The sequence below is a fragment of the Plecotus auritus genome (assembly GCF_963455305.1).
Source record: "Plecotus auritus genome assembly, chromosome: 7".
In the NCBI taxonomy this organism is placed as follows: domain Eukaryota; kingdom Metazoa; phylum Chordata; class Mammalia; order Chiroptera; family Vespertilionidae; genus Plecotus; species Plecotus auritus.
The window spans coordinates 67,208,350-67,229,580 of NC_137774.1; the positions used below are offsets into that span (position 1 = coordinate 67,208,350).

The 21,231-nt window shown below is 53.6% G+C and overlaps 3 protein-coding genes across 14 annotated transcripts; 1 reads left to right on the top strand and 2 right to left on the bottom strand.

Moving 5' to 3' along the window:
* Positions 1 to 692: 692 nt before the first annotated feature.
* On the bottom strand, positions 693 to 4,092 carry HIRIP3 (HIRA interacting protein 3; the record flags this gene model as incomplete). The annotated part of the gene is made up of 7 exons (XM_080678839.1): positions 693 to 1,081; positions 1,161 to 1,259; positions 1,341 to 1,503; positions 1,605 to 2,929; positions 3,172 to 3,280; positions 3,398 to 3,518; positions 3,596 to 4,092. 7 exons carry the CDS (start codon positions 4,090 to 4,092, stop codon positions 921 to 923), a joined length of 2,475 nt encoding a protein of 824 aa, XP_080534965.1. The 3' UTR covers positions 693 to 920.
* Positions 3,733 to 13,667, top strand: INO80E (INO80 complex subunit E). 12 transcript variants are annotated; one of them, XM_080678861.1, is made up of 8 exons: positions 4,236 to 4,441; positions 4,595 to 4,665; positions 4,897 to 4,949; positions 7,857 to 7,935; positions 8,038 to 8,149; positions 8,534 to 8,650; positions 11,429 to 11,540; positions 12,210 to 13,667. In XM_080678861.1, exons 1-8 carry the CDS (start codon positions 4,361 to 4,363, stop codon positions 12,227 to 12,229), a joined length of 645 nt encoding a protein of 214 aa, XP_080534987.1. In that variant the 5' UTR covers positions 4,236 to 4,360; the 3' UTR covers positions 12,230 to 13,667. The 12 variants fall into 12 exon arrangements, with proteins under 12 accessions (XP_080534978.1, XP_080534987.1, XP_080534983.1 ...); XM_080678857.1 differs by having other exon boundaries at positions 12,346 to 13,667; XM_080678862.1 differs by having other exon boundaries at positions 11,444 to 11,540.
* Positions 13,212 to 18,715, bottom strand: DOC2A (double C2 domain alpha; the record flags this gene model as incomplete). The annotated part of the gene is made up of 12 exons (XM_080678840.1): positions 18,551 to 18,715; positions 18,149 to 18,253; positions 17,248 to 17,531; positions 16,832 to 16,911; positions 16,541 to 16,615; positions 16,308 to 16,417; positions 14,247 to 14,373; positions 14,106 to 14,165; positions 13,867 to 14,030; positions 13,633 to 13,714; positions 13,442 to 13,538; positions 13,212 to 13,357 (listed from the first exon to the last, which is right to left on the bottom strand). Exons 3-12 carry the CDS (start codon positions 17,516 to 17,518, stop codon positions 13,212 to 13,214), a joined length of 1,212 nt encoding a protein of 403 aa, XP_080534966.1. The 5' UTR covers positions 17,519 to 17,531; positions 18,149 to 18,253; positions 18,551 to 18,715.
* Positions 18,716 to 21,231: the final 2,516 nt, after the last annotated feature.

Genomic DNA, 21,231 nt, shown 5'->3' on the forward strand with positions numbered 1-21,231 from the left:
TTCAGTGGCAGGTGATAATGTTACTTGTATTTAAAAAGACAATTTACTGGGCTGTAGAACTAAAAATTGCAGTGTTTTTAATGACTTCGGCCATCACTAGATCCAGAGCCTTAGATGGGATCATTAGACTTTTGACCTCTGCTTCCCTTTGCTTTGGCTTCAAAGATTTTTAGAAGGTTCACTTCATGCTCAAGCTCCTAGCGGCTCCAGGTTTACATCTTACCAGCAACTTCAACAGCAAGAATCCCAGCAAATTCCTGAAGTGACCTCATTGGCTCCATCTATAGCCAGAGGCCTGGCATGGTGCTCTGATTGGTAAGGTGTAGGTCCTATACCCTCAACCCCTTGAATGCTGAAAGAGTTGGCCATAGACCAAGGGGCTGTTTTTATAAAGGGGAAGGAAGACATAAACACCAGCTGTCTCCAAGTTATTTCATTTTGTGCTTCACACTCTTAAAGCCAGTTTTTCAGAGTCCTTCCACCAAGACAAGAGGATCAGAGGCACATTAGTCAGACTGGAGGAAGGAGATTAGGAGCCACGCTCTTCTAATAGAGCCTGATGGCAGGGTCTAAAAGCTGGGACTTCTTTGGAGAACTTGAGGGAAATTAAAGGGAACTAGATGGGGTGGTTGGGGTGGCCACTTCTCAATCTCCTGGCCCAAAGTAGAGGGGGGGTGAGCGTGGGGGACTAGTTTTGATGAGGTGGTTCAAACACTCCTTTATTGAGTCTTAAAAAATAAACTGTAAGCACTTTAAACTGAGAACGTGAAACAGAAATAGGATCCCAGCAATTGTACCTGGGGGTTTCAAGTCTGAAGAAAGGTGCTTCTCTTTGGGCACAGAGTTTGGGTTGGCTGGGGGGTGCTATATATGTGTGCTTTCTACAAGTGTATAAAGTTCCTCCTGGTAGATGGGGGAGCTTAGTTACTCTCGCCATCACTGCTGATGATGCCACGCATATGAGACCAGTCTGGGCGTGGGGGACAGTGCCGCTCTTCCTCTGAGTCCAGGGTCCGGCGGTATAGCTCCCCAGGGGTGGCTGATTCTGAAGGGTTCCAGGCCGTGCGTCTGCGTGGCCGACCTGGGGGGAAGAAGTAGATTAGTTGTCTGAGGAAGTCCAAGCCCTATCTGTTCCTGGGCAGGGGGAAGAAGCCCCTCACCTGAACAGCTGATAATATTAGTAATGTCCAAGGATGCCACTTCGGCTGCCTCCTCACGCTGCTCCTTCAGAGCCCGACACTTCTCTAAAGAAGGGTTACCTGGGGCAGAAGAGGCTTGTGATCCTCTCTCCCTAGCAGCCAAGGACCTCTCCTGCTGCCCCAGGGCACACCCGGGCTAACCCTTCATGCCCAGAGCTTCCAGCTCTGCCCGGAGGACACACAGGCGCTCCTTGCGCGAGCGGCAGGAGCCCAGCAGCTTCTTGTAGTTGCGATGGGCGCCACAGGCCCGAATGTAGCGCTTTAGTCTCATCACAGCAGGGTGGTCCTCATCACGATGACCAGCCTGGCAAGAAAAGACAACAGCTGAAGGTCAGGTCTTCTGGGTTTGACTCTAGGTCTCCCTCTTCACTTAATTGTGGCCTCCCACCCCATCTTCACCCTCACCTTCCTGCCTTTGGGTTCCGGACTGCCATTTGCAGAAGAGGAGGAAGAGCTTCGTGGCCTGCTCTTCTTGGAGCTCTTCCTGTAAGAGCGGTTCTTCCTCTCCCCCTTGAGGGTACCCCCTGCCTCACTGTCACTCACCTCCCTCTCTGAGTCACTTGCCTCACCATTGGTTGTCTTTCTACTTTCTACTTTGGCTGACTTTCCCATGCCTTTAGTAGCTGGTTTCAACTTCCTCCAGCTGTCTTCCCCATCCTCCTCACTGCTGCCACTCTGCCTTTTGCCACCATCCCACTGGGTCCTGTCCTTGCCCTTCCTCTGCACTAGGGGCTCTTCATCTTCCCCACTGTTATCTCTGCTGCCTGCTGCTCCTCTTTCCTTCTCTTCCTCTCTGTCCTCCCAGTCTCCCAGCACTTTTGCTGCCAGGCTTTTCTGCTTACTGCGCCTCTCCCAAGCTGACTTTTTCTCTCCATTGTTTGGAGCTCTGGGTTTCCAATCCTCCTCTCTGTTCTCTTTCTTGGCTAGGGTCTCCTCCCCCTCACTTTCCATTTCACTTTCCTGATGTCTTTTAGCTCTTTTGTTTTCCATCTTTTGGGCAGGTTCTTCCTCACTGTCCTCACTTTCCTCCATGGCCTGCTTCCTACTAGCTGAAATCTTGCCTGGTACCTGCTTGTTCTTAATTGTGGCCTCCCACCCCATCTTCATCCTCACCTTCCTGCCTTTGGGTTCAGGACTGCCATTTGCAGAAGAGGAAGAGCTTCGTGGCCTGCTCTTCTTGGAGCTCTTCCTGTAAGAGCGGTTCTTCCTCTCCCCCTTGAGGGTACCCCCTGCCTCAGTGTCACTCACCTCTCTCTCCGAGTCACTTGCCTCACCATTGGTTGTCTTTCCATTTTCTACTTTGGCTGACTTTTCCATGCCTTTAGTAGCTGGTTTCAACGTCCTCCAGCTGTCTTCCCCATCCTCCTCACTGCTGCCACTCTGCCTTTTGCCACCATCCCACTGGGTCCTGTCTTTTGTCACACGTTTCTTCCTAGTCCTGCCTTTGGATTCCTTTTCCTTACTCCCTTCCTCACTGCTCTCTTCTTTCCAGACCTTACTTGTTCTAGCAGAGCTCTCCTCCTCCTCCTCCCAGCTCTCCTTCACTGCCTCCTTCTCTAATCCAGTCTTGTATGCAGTAAGGTCCCTCTGCTGTTCTTCCTCATCGCTGCTCTCAATTGCTCTTTTTGAGGCCCGCTTTGGACTCTCCTCTGTGGGACTGACGACTGCCCCCATCCCATTCTTTGCTGGGTGGCTGAAGCAGTCTGGACTGGAGGCTGCAGCACTGGGCTCTGGAATGTGGAGAGAAGAGAAGGTTGGGACAGGTTCCTCCTGCCCCTTTTCCCTCCACTTGGGATAGGTTGTCTCAAACCCTGCTTTGACGGATGAATGGAGAGACAGCAGGAAACGGCCACCAGTCCACCCTGTTCCTGGTTCCTGACTCACTGGCCTCACGACCTCATCCAATGCTTGGGACATACTATATGCACAGTAAATACTTTCTGAATGAACCAACTATGCAGAAGGCACTAACCTGAATCCGAATTCAAACGGAACCTTTTTCTCTCTGGGTCACTGCAGGAGGTGGGGGGCCTCTTTGCCTGCTTGGCAAGGTCTAGTCCTCTGGCACCCGCTTCATCCACCTGTTTGTGCATCAAGAGGGCAAAACGTGTATCAAGGTGATGCTCTGCCACACCCCTTCTCTGGCACCTACTCCTCGGCAACAAGCCCTCCTCCCGTGGAGGGGGTTCCGCCCACACCTGCATCTTCAGCAGTTCCTCCTCCACGAGCCGCTTAAGCGCCTGCTTCTCCTTGGGATCCAGGTGGTCGCTGCCGGTGTGAGCCAAGAACCTTCGCCGCACGATGGAGTGGGTGAGCGTGCTGCGGAGAGAAATGTCAAGGGGGAGTCCCCGGCCCGGCCCTGCCCTTTTCAACCCCAACCCCAACCTCCAGTGCACCTGAGGTCCGGACGGCCTCGGAAGAAGCTACGGGTAAACTCCCGCATCTCGTTCTCCCGCGCCATTTTGCTCGATTGGGATTGGTGGCCCCCGCCTTTTTTCTTCTCGGCCTCCGTTAGCGCGTTTGACAGGAACGTGCGCACGCGCAGTGTAGTGGCGTTGTAAGGCGAGGGACCGTTGGGTGTCGGTTGCAGGACGCTTGGACCCAGGGTTTTGCCAGACAAAACTTGATTTCCCGGCAGTTGGAGGGTCTCGCGGCTCCTCCCTTTTTTTTTTTTTTTTTTTTTTAGAACCGATCGTTTTTTGTAAATTCTCGATAGAAACTGATTCGGCGCGGCAACCTTTGGGTGTACGTAATCAATCCGCGACACCTCCGTCCGTGGTCTCGGGCCAGCTAGGCCGCTGTGACTTCGAAAGACAGAAGAAAAGGGACATCTCTCCTGAGAACTAGGACTCCCTGGGGGAAGAGTCTTGTGCCTTTCAACCTCTGAGCACATGTAGAATCAGTAAAGGGCGAACCTCCAGCGTCCGCCATCTTTGTGATATCATCAAGTCGCGGCGACACCATCTTTGCAAAGTTCCTTTCCCGGTATTCCCTGAGAGGGCAACTGGGGTGGTAACGAAAACTGGGCGCGGGGTACGCCGGGAATTGTAGTCCCACAGGCACAGTTTTACTTAGTCTCCGGAAGTGGAGGTTTGAGGCGGGGTTGAGCGCTATTAGGGTAGCGGGACTTCAGTGCTGGGGCGCCGCTCCCGGGGCCGGTCATGAACGGGCCGGCGGACGGCGAAGTGGACTACAAGAAGAAATACCGAAACCTGAAACGGAAGCTCAAGTTCCTCATCTACGTGAGTGATGGGGTGAGGAGGTGGGGGGTGAGGCCTGTCGCTGGTAGGACCGCAGTTTACCCACGAGTAAAGGGAGTGGGGTGAGCTGTCGCCAGGTTCCGGGCCCCTTTACGGGCCACCGTCGGCTCAGCGCGCACCTTGACTGTGATACAGGAACACGAGTGCTTTCAGGAGGAACTGAGGAAGGCACAGAGGAAATTGCTGAAGGTGTCCCGGGACAAGAGGTGAGACACGCTGGGTGGGAGAAGGGAGCCCTGCGGGTGATGAGGTCCCTGTGGATGTACATATTCGGACCCTGTTACAGGAATAGGGCCACACGTGCATGGTGCCTGCCATAGGGCTGTTGCTAGGTTCCAGCGTACCAGCTAGAGGGGACAAGGGCCAGGACAACATTGCTGAGGTAGCAATAAAGTTTATTGAATAAACACTCTTGTTCTCCCCACCTCCTTCCTCAGTTTCCTCCTAGACCGACTCCTGCAGTACGAGAACGTGGATGAAGACTCTTCGGGTGAGCATGAATGATAGGTGGAGGACATGGTTCCTGGAACTTCAGCAAGCTTCCTGGGCCCCTCCTTTTAGGCTGTGGACGCGATACAGCTGCCAGTGGTTCTTAAGCCTAGTTGCTTGCCCTCCACTTCTACTATTCTTCCACTCAAGCATTTATTGAACATCTGTGTTTTAGGCACTGTACATTGGAGATACTGTGGTGACCAAGATGGATGAAGTCTCTTGGAATTTTTATTCTAGTTGGGGATAATAAGTAAGCAAGGAATTAGAATGTTAGATTTGAAAGGAATAAAATCAGGCTAGAGCAGGGATGATAAACTTTTCTGTAAAGGACCAATTAAATATTTTAGGCTTTGCAGAACATACAGTCTTTGTCACTGCTTCTTAGTTCTGCTGTTGTAGTGCAAAAGCAGCCAAAGGTGATATATAAATAAATGAGCATGGATGTGTTTCAGTAAAACTTTATTTATGGAGAATGAAATTTGAATTTCACATCATAAAATATTTTTTGTCCCTCCACCCCCAACCATTTAAAAATATAAAAGCCATTCTTAGTTTGCAGACCATATAAAAGCAGATGGCAGGCTATGTCTCAACAGAGTGTCCAAGAAAGACCCTTTTTAGGAAGTAGTGTTGGAGCTAGGACCTAGGTAAGAAGAAGAAGGAAAAAACAATCTTAGAAGGTATGAATAAGAGGTTTCCAGGCAGAGAGAATAACAAAATGCAAATACTCTGAGGTAACAGAAGAGTCAAGAGCAGAAGTGCTAAAGCATATAAAGCAGTGTTTTCAAACTTTTTATGTATTTTTAATATATTTTTATTGATTTCAAAGAGGAAGGAAGAGGGAGAGAGAGATGGAAACATCCATGATGAGAGAGAATCATGGATTAGCTGCCTCCTGCAAGTCCCCCACTGGGGTTCGAGCCCACAACCCAGGCATGTGCCCTTGACCGGAATCTAACCTGGAACCTTTCAGTTCGCAGGCCAATGCTCTGTCTACTGAGCCAAACCAGCTAGGGCTGTTTTCAAGTTTTTTAAAGCACTATTTACAATCAATATATTTTACATCATGAACAAGTCTCTACTTAAATACTTACAAAACAAAATTTAATAAAACAATGTTAAGATCACTGTACACATTTTTTTTCTGACACTTTTTAGACTTTTTTTTCTTTTTTTTTTTTTTCTTTTTAATATGGAACGCTTCACGAATTTGCGTGTCATCCTTGCGCAGGGGCCATGCTAATCTTCTCTGTATCGTTCCAATTTTAGTATATGTGCTGCCGAAGCGAGCACAAGACTTCTTTTTCATTGGATGCTGATTGCAAACAAATAAAATGACTTGATGACCTACTAATGAGTTGAGACCCACAGTTTGAAAAGCCCTAGAGTGGCATTTGTGCCTCTGTTCCAGGATGAGACCCTCGGAAGCCATGTCATATACAGTCACCTCTCTCTGTGGTCCCTTTAAACATTGGTCTAGAGCAGGGTCAGCAGATGACATTCAACCAGGCTGCTTGTTTTTGTAAAAATTTTATTGGAACACATACCACCATTCATCTACGTATTATAGGAGGATAATAGATGATAAATGAGGTCAGAGAAGTAGGTAGAAGCCAGCTCATCTAGGTCATGGCAAAAACATTTGGCTTTTATTCTGTCTTCTCTTTGCCTGCTTGTTCCTTCCCTGGTATTCCAATTAACTTCCTGATCAAGGGGAGTTTCAGGGTAGGAAGCAAGAAAGTCAGCATGTTCATGGTCAGAGTGTGATAAATCTGAAGAGCATGAGCTACACACATAAGCCCCACCTGTATCCTGGAGAATCCCACAGTCTGGTCAGGGAAATATCTACACGTGATACATTTTAGCACAGTGTAAGGAGAACCATGACATGTGAGAGTAGAATTCTGGAACAGCCAGTGATTAACTGGGCCTGAAGGATTTTGGAAGACTTCTCATAGAGGTGCCATTAAATCACACTTTTTCTTTTTCAGTTACAATTGACATACAATATTATATTAGTTTCAGGTGTACAATAGTGATTAGACATGTATATTGATTTGCTTCTTAAAGGATATATTTCGGCCAAGAAATTGAGTAAGGCACATATCACATGTAGCAGTTATTTGTCAAATGAGTGATGGACCTTGTATGTAGAGGCACAGAATGGGAAGTAAATTTTTTTTTATTAAATTGGCTGGCATGATGTGAAGAGTATAGTTTGGTTGGGAGATCAGAAAGGTAGGTTGAGGCCACAGTAAGCATTTCAGATGTGATCAGGTTTTAGGTCATTCTGGAGTTGGAGTGGCCAGTGTGCTGCAGGAGAGGTGAGACTGCTTAGGTGGTTTTGACACCACAGGGTAGTGGTTTGATCTTGTGGCAGTTAGAATGGGGGGCAGTGGATAAAGATAGGAGAAATTTGAGAGATGGGTTAACAGGACCCTGGATCATAGGGAGTGGAGCAGAGGCAGGAGCTGAAAGCAGCTTAGAGGTGAATAAGGAGAGAGTGGCGTAAGTTGGCCAGGGAGTCAGAGACCAGGGTTCAAGTTTAGCCCCACACCTTACTCTTAACCTCAGTGGCCTCATCCGAAAAGTGGAGGTGAGGCCCTCACCTTCCTTCTTGGATGGTTTGAAGACAAGGAGGGGCGGTGAATGCAAGGTGCCTGGTCAGAGTGGCAGGTAGGAAGTGCTTGACAAAAGTGTTACCATGGATGAGCCCAGCAGGATGTGTTTGTGGAAGTCAGTTGTAAAGGACCTTTTAAGAAGTTGGAGAATCTGTGGGCTCCTCAGAATAGCACGTGCACACTAGGTGAAGAGTCAGCTTCCCTGAAGCCCTTCCACAGAGTCGAGGTTATACCCTCTGGGGTGGACAGGAACCCTCCCCACTGACCAGCTCTCCCCCTCACAGACTCAGATGCCACTGCGTCTTCAGATAACAGTGAGACAGAGGGGACACCCAAGTTGTCGGACACGCCAGCCCCCAAGAGGTGAGAAGAAGCCATCATTCTCTGGGGGTGAGGGTTTGCGGGGGTGGGAGGGCACCTGGGCCTCCTAGCTTCCTCTGACCCCCTCCCCTATCCTTTCTCCAGGAAAAGAAGCCCTCCGATGGGGGGTGCCCCCTCTCCCTCCAGCCTCTCTCTGCCTCCTTCAACAGGGTTTCCCCTTCAGGCCTCCGGGGCCCCCTCCCCATACCTGAGCTCGGTGAGTTGGGGCTCAGGGATGGGAAATGGTAACTAAGATGCCTGGGAAGAAGGTGGGCATCATTTGGGTAGAGGGGCCAGGCCTCAGGGTGAAACTGGCCCACCTCTGGGGACATCACTCTGGGTATGGCCAGCAAGCATCCCTTGGAGGGGTGTGAGTCATGGCTGCCTGGTTCTCTCTGGTGTAGGAATGGGGGACAGATATGACTGAGGAGAGCAGACCCCAGGACAAAGTCCTGCTGCTGTCCCATCCCCTTCTGTTCTCAGAAGCCACACTCATCATCATCTCTTGTTTTTCCATTCTTCTTCCTGTTTGCATTTTTTCCCTTCACCCCCCACCCATCCATTCCATTTCCCATCTCCATCCCCCAACTCCCACCTGCAGCTGGCTTCCCCCCCCTACCCCCCATTCCCTTCTGACTACCTGGCCCTGCAGCTGCCCGAGCCCAGCCCCCTGAGGCCCAAGCGGGAGAAACGGCCCCGCCTGCCCCGGAAACTCAAGGTACCCAGTTCGGGGGATGTTAGGGAGGGGCCAGAATGGCAGGAGGATAGCCATTTGAGGGAGGCTCAAGACAGAGGCTGGGGGCCTGTTCAAGAATTTTGAAGGATTGATTTGGGGCTGCTAGGGGCCCAGCCCAGGGCTAAGTACTGAGGGATATGGGTCAGAGAAATACTGGCTCACAGGCTCGATGTGGAGATAAATCAGGGGTAGGACCAGCCTTGGGGGACTCAGAGTAAAGATGCCTAGGGTCCTGCCCTTAGACTGTTGCAGTGTGACTGGGGGCCAGGCTCATTTTCACAGCTGTTCTGTGATGCCTGGCAGCCCCAGAGGGAGGGAGGGAGTTGTGGGATCTAGAATCAAGTCAAGGCTGCACCAGTTGAAACCATGGGACCTTGAGCAGGGGTCTTTCACCCTCTAAGTCTCAGATTCTGTGTCTGTAAAGTGAGCAATCAAAATACATGTAATCAGCAAGTGTTTACCGAGTGTCTGCTATGCACCAGGCACTGTTCTAGGTGCTGCAGATGAAGTGGTGAACAAAACACAAATCTCTGCCTTCGTGGAGTTTGTATTTTAGCAAAATAGGCAGAAAATAAAATAAATAGATACCAATGCAGAAAAATGGAGTCAGGTAAAGAGGATGGGAAGCAGCAGAGTAGATGGGCACTGATATTTATGGTTAGGTGGTCTGGGATGTTTTTTGGCAGAGACTTCACCGAAATGAGAGCAAGCGATGTGGCTCTCTGGCAAAGTGTTTCAATCAGGAAGACTAACCAGTGCAAAGGCCCTGGGGTAGGAGTGTGTGTGTGCATATTTGGCTGTTCAAAGACCAGGAAGGAGTCAGTGTGATCGGATGAAAGTAAGAGGGAGAGAATGATCAGAGAGCAGGTCAGAGCAATAACGGGTAAAATTGTGTAAGGCCTTGTAGGTATGTAAAGACTTTGGCTTATACTATGAATAGGGAGTCTTTGGAGAGATTGGGCAGAGGGAGAATCTGATCTGATTTACAGGTTAACAAGATTGCTGGCACTGCTGTGTGGAGAATAGACTGGGGAGGGGGAGGAGGGAGGGAGGGGATCTGGTCAGGGTGGAAATGGGGAGACCAGTGAGGAGGCCGCTGCAATAAACCAGACAGGGTCTATTGCAAAGAATGAGCCGCAGGAAGACCAGTGTGGGCTGTGAGAAAGAAGTCCGGAGTGGGAGAGACGAGGAGTTTGGTTTTGGACATGTTGAGATGCTGTCTGGAAATGCCAACAAGACAACTGGGTAATGAGCCTGGGGCTCATGGGGTATGTACTGGAAGTCGTCAGCATGGAAGTGGATGTGATCAGCAAGTGAGCGTGTGGGTGGAGAAGAGGAGAGGTCTGCGCACTTAGCTCCAGGAGACATGAGGACCCAGGAGGCACAGTGCCGTCCAGGCCTGAGTCAAAGTGGAATAGGCACCAGGCTGGACAGCTCTCAAGTCGGGTGGACTTTCGACTCAAGGTTCTGGAACCAGAAGTGAAATGGGATGACATGCTTGTGGTGGTGCTGGGTGTGCGTTCTAGAGTTCCTCTCCCAGCTCTGCCACTTACTCCTTGTGTAACCTCGGCCCTTAAGCCTGAAAAATGGGTAGGTAATGGGTGATACACTGACCCTCCACCCTACTTAGCAAGGATTTTCTTTCTGGCCTGTAGGGCAGGATGGTAGAGATGGTAAGGGTCAGCGAAGCCTGGGGCCAATGGGCAGAGGTGTGGTGTGGCATGGGCTTGGCAGTTTGAGGCTCTCTGAGGTGTTGGTCCTAAGTAGAGAAGTTTTGGGGAGCTAAGTTGAAGACATTCAAGAGAGAGAATATTGGTTGGGAGAGAGGCCCAAATCAATGGCTGTGCTTGAGGAAGGGGATAATTCAGGGAAGGCCTCAAAGAAGAGGTAACCCTTGAGGCCAGGGTAAGTGAGATTTGGGTATTACAGGCTGAGGCAGTGGTGGAAGGAAGACAGAGAACATGGCCAAGTGTTGTTTGGGCAAGAGCAGGAGGGATAAGAAGGAACAATGTTGGAAAGAAAAGTAGGATTGGGGGCGGGTGGATCATAGAAGGCCTTGACGCCCAGAGTCTGGCGGGTCTGTGAAGGGAGTGGGGGTCGTTGAGGCTTCTGAGTGACGTGGCGTGAGGAGGGAAAGCTGTGAAGACTGAAGCGGGTCAGTTAAGAGCCTGGGCTTCTGTCAGACTCGGCTGGGTTTGAATCCCAGCTCCTCCATGTGACCTCAGCCATTTATGTGTCTGCTCCTATGTGTACACATGGGTGCCTGGTACTGGATACAAGGGTGCTATTCAGTGCTTGGCCTCCTGTCATCAGTTCTGGCAGTCACCTGTACCCTGAGGTGCTGACCCTGATTAAAAACCCACTCTGGCCCTCCACACCACCCAGGAACAGCTGTGAGGTAGGCCATGAGGCTGAATGGATTCAAACAATTAGAAGGGCCACTGTGAAGACCACTTGTAAGCATTTGCTGCCACCCCCAACCCAGGGCCAAATTGGCCACTGCCCAGTGGGGACCTGGCAACCTGTTTTCTCCTCTGGGCCATGACCTCTCCTCCCTTCCAGGGTGGCCAGAATGGTCAGAGAGCATTCATGGGAATCACTATCAGCATGTGCTCAGTTTGTGCTCAGGCAAGGCATGAAGCCCACGGAGCTCTCTGGGGGGAAGATTGTAAGGACCTGGCAGGAATGGGGCTGGAGGGTTGGGCAGGACAGAGGCCACTTCCCAGCCTCAGAGGACACAGCAGGACTTTTGACAAATAGAAAAGGACACTGCAGGTGGAAGGACCGCCCACCCGTCTCAGGCATGCAGCACTGCCTGTCCTGCGGGCAGCAAGGAGCCTGAGGCCGTCAAGTGGAGGAGTGACACACTCAGGTTTGTGTTTTAGAGAGCTCACTCTGGCTGCAGTGTGGAGGAGGAGCTGGAGCTGGGAGAGGCTGAAGGCAGGGAGTCCAGTTAGGAGGCTGGTACCGTAGTCCAGGTGAGCTGAGAGGAGGGCCTGGCCTAGGCCAGTGACTGCGGGGATCCCAAGGAGGGGCCATCCCAGATATGAGAGGCCTCACATAGCAGGGGTAAAGACCTAGGACACCCCCCCACACACCCCCCGAACCAGTGAGTCCCACCGTAGGAGGAGAGAGAGAAGGCCAGTGGTGGCCAGTGGTATCAGGTACTTAGAGGCAGGCAGGCAGGTCCAGGCTGGCTCTGACTGCTGTGCCATCACAGGGGCTGCCAAGGTACCTCCCTGGTGAGGCAGGGCCCAGCCTTTCCCTCCTGGTTTCCTGTAAGCCCCACCCGCCCTCATCACTGCCTCCATCACTACTACCCCTTATCCCCAGGCACTTGCTAGTTTGAGACTCTGAAGTGGTTAGCGGTAGGGTAGGCCCCTGATTCCAGCATGGCTGGCCTGGCTGTGTCCAATACCCCTTGAATGAGCCTTTGCCCCTCCCCACCCCCCAGAACTGCCCTAAGGGGCAGTGCCAGCCTCCTGGAGGTCACATTCCTTCCTGACAGCCACTCCCTGTGTTTCTTCCCCCCCTGCTGCAGATGGCGGTGGGACCCCCTGACTGCCCTGTGGGAGGGCCGCTGACCTTTCCCAGCCGGGGTTCTGGGGCTGGGGTGGGGGCAGCCCTGGCCCCACTACCTCCCCCTAAGATGCCCCCCCCTACGATCCTGAGTGCAGTCCCTCGGCAGATGTTCAGCGATGCAGGCAGCGGGGATGATGCCCTGGATGGAGATGATGACCTGGTGATCGACATCCCGGAGTGACCCCCTCTGTCCGAGCCCCTGTCCAGCCCCCTGTGCCAGCACATGAGCCCCAGCTTCCACAGAGACATTTATTGATGCCCAGTTGCCATGCTGCGGCCACTGACACAATCAGAACAGGCGTAAACATGCACACATGTCCCCTGGAAAGAGGGCCCTCACCAGGGAGGGCAGGAGGCTGCCCTCACATTCTGGCCCCATCCTGGGGACAGTGGTTTAAATGAGTGGCTGGGAACATTGGCCACCCCTCGGAGAGGCCGAGACCCTGCGGTGCCTCCCCCTTCCATTTAAAAGGGCAGCTGTACAGGGCTAGATGTTTTGTTTTTAAATGAAAATTCTGTATTAAAGGAGTGGCTCTTTTTTTGCTTTTTGTCCTTTTTTTTTTTTTTGGAAACTTCTCCTCTTTCAAACCCCCCCTAATCCGACCTCCTCCCTGTGGTGGAGGGGACGGGCAGCCTGGAGAGGCAAGAGAGAAGCAGCAGCTGGGGCCTTGGGGCAGGGGCCCTGGCAGGACTCCCCCTGCAGGTGTGCACAGGATGGGTGGTTTGCATATTTGCATGTAGTAGCGAGTCAGGCAGGAGGAAGTTTGCATATGTGAATACAGATCTCCACAGTCCCTCACAAGAAGACAGACCCACAGTCACAGAGATTCTCACGAAATAAGACAGGTAGTGCAGGGCGGGGCGGGGCATCCACCCCGTGTAAACGTGCAACACACTCGTGCGAAGGTTGGGTACTGGACCCAGCCCTGAGGGCCCTGTGCTGGGCAGCTGCTCGCCTAGCTTAGGCTGAGGGCAGAGCCCCGGCTGCAGGGGGCAGCTCACTGGTCAAGGTGTGCCAGCGCTCCAGGGCTGTGTCTGGCTGCTGCAGACAGTCATTCCAGTGCTTTCGGGCCTCTCCCCGGGCACCAGGTCCCAGGGACACGCCACCTGGGTGCAGGAGAGGCAAAATCAGGGCCCTGCTCGCTGCCAGTCTGCCCTCCCTCAGCACCACCCAGCAGGCTCCTCCCTCACCAATGAAGTCGTTGGATTTGCCAATGTCATAGTCCCAGACAGTTACTTCCAGAGTCTTGGTGGCCAGAGCTGAGAGTTCCATCTCATAGAAAAACTCCTGGGACAGGGCAAGCCACACCTTCCATGAGGCATTGCCCGCCCTCTGCCTGCCCCCCGCTCCCCTTGTGATCTCTGGTCCCTTCCCCATTTACCTCATTAAATTCTGGGTTGAGAGTCTTCTTCTTCACGCCTGTTTTGTGCTTGGATTTCTTATCCACGTCTGGCCTCAGGTACCTGCCAAGGAGGTGGGACAGGGGCAGAGGAGGTGGGTGGTCAGGGATAGGCCAGAGAAGGACAGGGCAGAGGTCAGGCTCCCTGGGGAGGGGAGGGGAGGGGAGGGAAGGGAAAGGGAGGGAAGGGTGGGCCTTGGCAGGGGGAGGGCTCACGTCTTGACATAGGGGTCAGAGTAGCCATTGACGTCCATAGCAGCCAGGTGGGCACAGCGTAAGATGCCCACCAGTAGCCCCCGGCGTGGAGAGCTATAGCTGAGGCTCAGCAGGATGCGCCCTCGTTCTTCCAGCAGCCCAGGCCCCTGCTCCGCCTGCTCCAGCTTTGGGGCAGACACAGAGGTCAGCCTGCATCCTTACCACATCCCACCCGGACTGGTCCCTGTGAGGTGCCTTACCTCCTTCAAGTAACAGGATATGCCCCTCAGCGCTGCTGACATGGAAGAGGGTGACGCCAGCTGAGAGGGCAAAGAGAAGGTTCTGGAAACCTGGCCTCCCCAGGATCCCCTCCCCTTAGCACCCTACAGCCCCATACAGACCGGGACCTGGCGCTCAAGGCATATATTAAAATGCTTCTTCTGTGAAGGCTTGAGGCGGCGGAGGGGTACGCGGATCTCTCCGATGAACTCATTGTGGCTCAGCTTGTCCTCATCACACACGGAGATCCTACAGGGAAACCAAGGTCAGTGCCCCCACTCCAGTGAGAAAGTGCCTCTGATGGAGCCATGGGCACCTGAGCTGGTCCTGCTCTGCCTTCAATACTCCACACCTCATCTGTAAAATGGGCTGGCACCTGAGGAGGATGTTTTGATTTGCCCTGTTTCTCTACCCTCCCTCTACATTGCCAAGACTGTCCCTGGTCCATCAGGATCTGCTCAGCAACTTCCGGAAGCCTTCACAAATCTTGGGGACCCTCCCTATCCCTGCCTCTGGGCCTGTGGACAGGGTCCTGCTGAATGTACGTAGGGTGTGCATTGGTGGGTGTGGTCACCAATTCAGGATGTAAGAGGAGCCTTGGGCAGTTGGAGCTCATGTCCTATTCTGCATGGAGCAGGGAGCCGGCCTGGTGAGACCAGAGATAATTAGTGTTTTTATTTCTGTTGTCTCCTTCAACCCCCTGCACTTCCTTCTGCTGTGACACTCTTGGGTAGCTGTCATGTAGGAATGTTCAATTCCCAGCTCTGCCACTTACTAGCAACCGCGTGAGCTTGGGCAAGTCAACTTCCCGACGCCCCAGTTCACATCTAAAAAATGAAGATTATACTCACTCAACTCCTAAAGCTACTATAAGGATCAAGTGAAATGAAGAAATGTAAACATGCATAGCCCAGGGCTGGAAGCCACGGAGCACCCAGAGAGTGATGTAGTCCTCATTCTCTAGCATCTGAAATATGGGGCCAGTCTTTCTGGTTTCTGCCTCTGCCCTCCCTCCAGTCCACCTCACACACAACATCAAGGTGATCTCTCCCAAACACAGCCCTGCCCGGCCAGGGTGGCTCAGTGGTTGAGTGTCAACCTATGAACCAGGAGGTCACGGTTCAATTCCTGATCAGGGCGCATGCCCGGGTTGTGGGCTCCATTCCCAGTGGGGGGCGTGCAGGAGGCAGCCGATCAATGATTTTTTCTCTCTCATTGATATTTTTATCTCTCCCTCTCTTTTCTCTCTGAAGTCAATAAAAATAATAAATTGATAAATAAACATCTAGCCAAAACCGGTTTGGCTCGATGGATAGAGCGTCAGCCTGCGGACTGAAAGGTCCCAGGTTCGATTCCGGTCAAGGGCATGTACCTTGGTTGCGGGCACGTCCCCAGTAGTGGGTGTGCAGGAGGCAGCTGATCGATGTTTCTCTCTCATTGATGTTTCTAACTCTCTATCCCTCTCCCTTCCTCTCTGTAAAAAATCAATAAAATATATTTTAAAAAATAGAATAAAATAAAATAAACATCTAAAATTTTTAAAACAGCCCTGACTATGCCCCTGCCCTGATGCAAACTCTGCCATGACTCCCTATTACCCAAGAATAAAGGAAAGTTCTAGAAGCCTAGGTTTTGCTGCCCTTCATTCCCTGTCAGGGACTGCTCTCCCCATAACACCTCAGGGATGACTGGGCAAGTTTCCTATCCCTTAAGACTTCATTCCTTAGATATGTTAGGGGGAACAGAGGCAACAGAATGGGCAGACCTCCATTGCACAGGTCTGATGTAAAAGGGCTGAAAAGGGCTGTCGGGGACCAGGGAACGCTTTCAGGGGGAGGCAGGGCCTCAAACAATGAGTGGAGGTTAGGGTGGCGGGAAGAGAAGCAGGAAGCAGGGAGCGCTTTCCAGGTAGAAGAGACAATAGGCAAAGGATAAGAGTAATGAACGGGGCAGTTAGAAGAGGGCAGTTGTCCGCTGGAGGCAGCAAGAGATATTTGGGGTAGGAATGCCAGGGAAACATTTTGGCCTGCTGCCAAAGGGGATGGGGTGCCACTGATTGTACCTGAGCATCTGGGAGGGGCTTCATGGGAAGTAAATGAACCAAGGAAGGTTCCAATGACCGCTGTCCCAGAGGAGGTGCTGAGCTGGAACCTTTGGTAGCAGGAGGATGGGCGGGCCCTCACCTGAGCACCTTGTGGCTGATGTCATCATCCGTGATTCCACTGTACGTCAGGTCCTCATTCCACACGGGATTCAGAGTGTTCCTCTGAGTCTTAGTTTTTAGCTTATTGGCCTGCGGTGTGGGGGCAAAGGATTCTCAATACATGTTCCCTAGACCCACAGAGGCTGAAAGCAAGGGGAGGTTGGGGATAGACCCAGAAGCTGTGTCACACTGGGGGAAGGAGGGAGCTATCACCTTGCAGGCTCCAGGCAGCAGGTGCACCTTGACGTAGGGGTCGGCCAGGCCATTGAAATCCATGGGCTTGAGGCCCTGGCAAGGAGGGGAGGAAAAAGAGCGGTGAGCTCCCAGCCCTCCCTCAGCAGAGTGGATCCTTGGGGTGTGGAGAGCCAAGGAGAAGGGGACTTGGGTGGGGGCATGGGGAGGGGAGCAGGGGTATGGCCTGGAGAAGGGAAGGTGGGATGGAAACCCATCCCTCCCAGGTGGGAGGCAAACAGGGTTGAGGCTTGGGAGGTAGGGAGTGCCCACCTTGGCCCTGAGGATACTACAGTGCAAAGTGCAGGAGGCCTGGTCATAGAGAAGGTCAAACTCCAGCATGCCCAGGGTGGCTGGAAAAGAGAAGTAGCATGAGTTGTGTGTAAAGACAGGTGTGTGAGCGCGCGGTGGCAGGCCGGCTGGTGTGCTGGCTGTGAAGGTGTGTGCATGTCAGCCTGCCAGCCTGTGTGTTGGGTTCCTGGTTCGGCTGCAACTGGGCTGTGTGGGTGGTTGTCTCAGGAGAAATATTGAATATTGAGCCTTGCTAAAGCTGTAGTCTCCACACTGACTGCAGCTGTAGTGGCTGTGCCCATTGCCTCCCCCACACACACCCAGCAGGGCCCCATCCCCTTCCCACAAGCCTGGAGGCCCCCAATACCACCCTGGGCCCTTTGAGCCCCCAGACTCACTGGCATCATCCGAGTCATAGCTGTCCACCTCAGCTCCATCCTCGGGCGTGGTGGCCCCAAGGAGGGCTGCAGGGGGGGCCAGGGCCAGGGGGGCCAGCCGAGCAGGGGCCTCCCCAAAGCCCCCTCCACCACCGCCCCCTTCAGGTCCTGGTCCCCGGCGGGGGAAGTAGTCGGAGATTTGGCGGATGGGCCGAATGGGCCCGGGGCACACGTTGATGGCCATGTGCTCCTGGATGTTGATGGTCATGCGATCGCCCCTGCGGCCCCTCATGCAGCACCCGTGTCTGGGGGGAGGGAGGTTCCAGCATGAGCCCACTCCTTATACCTGTGGGCTGCTGGCTGCAGGCCAGGCAGCACCCTCCCAGTCTGTGGCCTCCCTTTCTAGGTGTGGAGGGGAGGTCAGCCTGTGCCAGCTGATGGCCTGAGTCCTTGCTCCACAGGCTGGCTTGCTAACTCCCTCCCCTAGAAGTCCTGGCCCCACCTCAGCCTTGCCCACTTACCGCTGTCCCTTTGTCATCTTCCCAGCTCCTGCCCCTCATTCTGGGCTTCCGTCTGCCCCTGGGCCTGCCTACTCCCCGAAGCCACCCCTAGGTCTCCTCTGTCTCCCCCGGGCTCTGGCCATCCTTCTGCAGCAGGCGCCTGTCTAGTCCGGGTATCACCCACTCCTGGAGACATTCACTTCCCACCGCCGTTCAGTCCCAGGGTCAGCCTGTCTGCCTGGTCCCCACCTGCAGCCCAAGCTGGGGCCCTTCCTCAGATCCTCCTCCTTAGATTGGCGCTCCAGGGGCGCCAGCAATTGCAGCCTCGAGCGGGCTGCCCCCCACCCCCACCCCGTAAGCACACGCAGGCTAATGCACACACCCTCACCCTCACCGGCCCCCCGCGACCCAGCCCCCGGCACCTGTCTCTGTGCCTCCAACAGGTGCCCGAGCACTGGGGGGACGGCGGGTGCAAGCTGGGCGGCGGCGGTTCCCAGGGTGGCCAGCAGGAAGAGCGCGGAGTCCGGCTGTGCGCGCCGAGAGGGAGGGAGAGCCGGGGAAAGTGCGGGAGGAGGGGGTGAGCGCCGTGGAGGCGGGAGGCTGCGGGCGCCGGCGGCTGGGGGCGGGGAGGGGCGGACGGGGCTGGGGAGGCAGCGGGACTCTCCCGCCGCCAGCCGGGCACACTTGGGGAAGCACACGAGTGCACACACAGTCACGAGCACGCAGGCTGGCACCGCATCTTGCACAGGCACTCCCTCCCACACGCTCGTGCCCACGTGCGCACTTACACAAGCACAGACCCGGACGCGCGCCGACACACTCACCCGGGAAACTTCGCATACACACACTCGCAAACACACGAGCTCCTGGCGCCGCCGGGAACCAACTGTGAGAACGGCCCGGTGTTCCCTAACTCCTCCCGGACACCCGCTCCTGCCTGTGGCCCGCACGGAGCCCACGGCGCCCACTCCCCCGCTTTCTCCTTCCTTCCCTCCAGAGTCTCCAGGACCCGTCCACCCGCCTAGTTGCCATGGCGACGCGGGCTCTCTCCCCAGGTCCCCGGAGCATCCTCACGCCCCTCCCCCGCAGAGGTACGGAGGAGGGAGAAGGCCCTCCGCTCCCGCATCCGTAGGGGCGGGGCCTGAGGGATGGGGCCTGGAGATCCGCAGTGACCCAGGATCCCGCAAGGTGAGGAGGTCTGATCCGCCTGTGGTCGCTGGCTTGGGATCTGGGGGTCCCGAGCCCAGCTGGGGAGTTTCAGTCTGAGGGAGGAGACGGAGGTCTGAGGCTGTGATCTCCCACGCCTCCTCGCTTTGGCTGTTCAGGTGTCTCTGCTTGTGAACCAATCCACCCCCAAGGGTGTGTGTCCCTTTCTCAGGGAAGGCGTCCCCTTTGGAAATGCATCGCCCTCACCCGACCCTCTACCCGGGCCAGTTCCTTCCGCTCCAGTTCCGTGTGGAGGGGCATGGGCTTCGCTCCGAACCCCCAGAGCGCTGCAGTGTTTCCTCAGCCGGCTGCCTTCCTCACCTGAACCCTGCCACCTGCCGGCCTCACTCCAGCTTTTGATCTTTGCCCCAAACTTGCCATCCCCCAAAGTCAAAGTCCTCACAGTGTCTTCCAAGGCCCTTCAGTCCAAGACCCCGACTTCTCGGATCTCATCGCGGGCTCCTCTCGGGGCTCTCAGGAATGTTGCGTGCAGTTTCTAGAACCTACCCGGCTCTCTCAGGCCACCGGACCTGGACCCATAGGAGCCCTCTGCTGGAGGGCTGCCCCTTCCTCCAGTGGCCATTCTGACTCACCGCTTCCTTGGAGCCTTCCGGGACATCCCCTCTGCCCAGCTTCCAGTGCTAGCCCAGGCTCAGCTCTGGGACACCGGCGTGTCCTGCCTGCTTACATTTGCCCCCCACCCCCCCCCCCCGCCCCGCACTAAGCTGCTGGGCCTGCCACTAAGTTGGCATCACTAAATGTTGTGATTTAAAAGAGAAATGTGGCTGCACAACAATGTGAACTGTCTGCTTGAAAATGGTTAAGATCTCCTGTGATGTGGCCTTAGTCGGTTTGGCTCAGTGGCTAGTGCTTTGGCCTGTGGGCCAAAGGGTCCTGGGTTCTATTCTAGTCAAGGGCATGTACCTTGGTTGCAGGCTTCTCCCTGGCCCGCATGCAGGAGGCAGCCAGTCAATGTGTTTCTCTCACACCGATATTTCTATCTTTCCCTCTCTCTCCCATTCTCCCCAAAAACCAATGGAAAAATATACTCGGGTGAGGATTAATAACAACAACAAAAGATCTATTGTGATGTGTATTTTTTAAACATGCAATTTTTAAAAAGAGAGAAAAACAGTCTAACTAGAGAGACAGCACTTGTCATCTATCAAATCACGAAATTCAAAGCATCGGTTAACACACAATGTTGATGAGGCTGTGGGTAACAGGACAGCACCTGTATGGAGGCCAGTCTGATGGTGGCACCAAAAGGACAAATACATAGACTATTTGACCCAGAAATGCCACTTCTAGGATTTTGTCATATATATACATGCTGGTCCCATGAGCAAAGTAATAGAAATTCAAGGTTATTTGCAATGGCAAAGGATTTGGAACAACCTAAATGCCCATGAGTAGGGGACCGGTTCAATCCGTTATGACACTATTTCACACAATGAAATAGTATGCAGCCATGGCAAAGAAAGAGGCCCTTTATGTGCTTGTACAGAATCACCTTCACAGTCTCATGTTAACTGGAAAAAGTAAGGTACAGGATAGCACGTGTGGAATGCTTCCATTTGAGGGGGGGTTATATATGTTTGTTTATTTGTGCATAAATTATCTCTAGGAGGCTGCACAAGAAAGGAGTAACTGTAGTGCCCTCTGAGGAGGAAGCTGCGAGGCAGGGTAAGGCAAGAATAGGAGTTATTTCCAACGTATATCCTGTTATACCTTTTGAGTTTTATACCATGTGCATATGCTTCCTATTCAAATGCATTAAAAGAATATATTTTCAAGTAAAGGCAACCATTAAGTTTCCTCAGGGCTCTCCAGGATAAGAAAGGAGACCGGGCTAAGGGAGATGCCACCATCGGGGCCAGAGCTGGTGGCTTGGCCGGGGGCAGACCTGGGCCTGCAGTAAGGGGAGGGGCAAGCTGGGCAAGATCCTTAGAGCCCTGCATCCATCCGCCACTGCAGTCTTCTCAAGGGGCTTAGTGCAGGCCCAGCAGAGAGCCTTGTTGAAGGGCTGGGCCCTGATTTGTCAAGAGGTGGAAAGGCTTTTCATCTATCCATTAAGTGAATAAATATTTATCGAATACCTACTATTTATTGTGGTGCTGTGACTATGACCAGGATCAGTCATCTCTGCCTTCACAGCCTTGTAGAGAGGCAGACAGTACACAGACAAGGCCCTGCCGTGAGACCGATGCGGTGACTGGGGACTGTCACACAGTGTGGGAGCTCAGGTGCACTTCCCCGGGGAAGTGTTGTCTCAGCCACAACCTGGAAGATGAAAAGG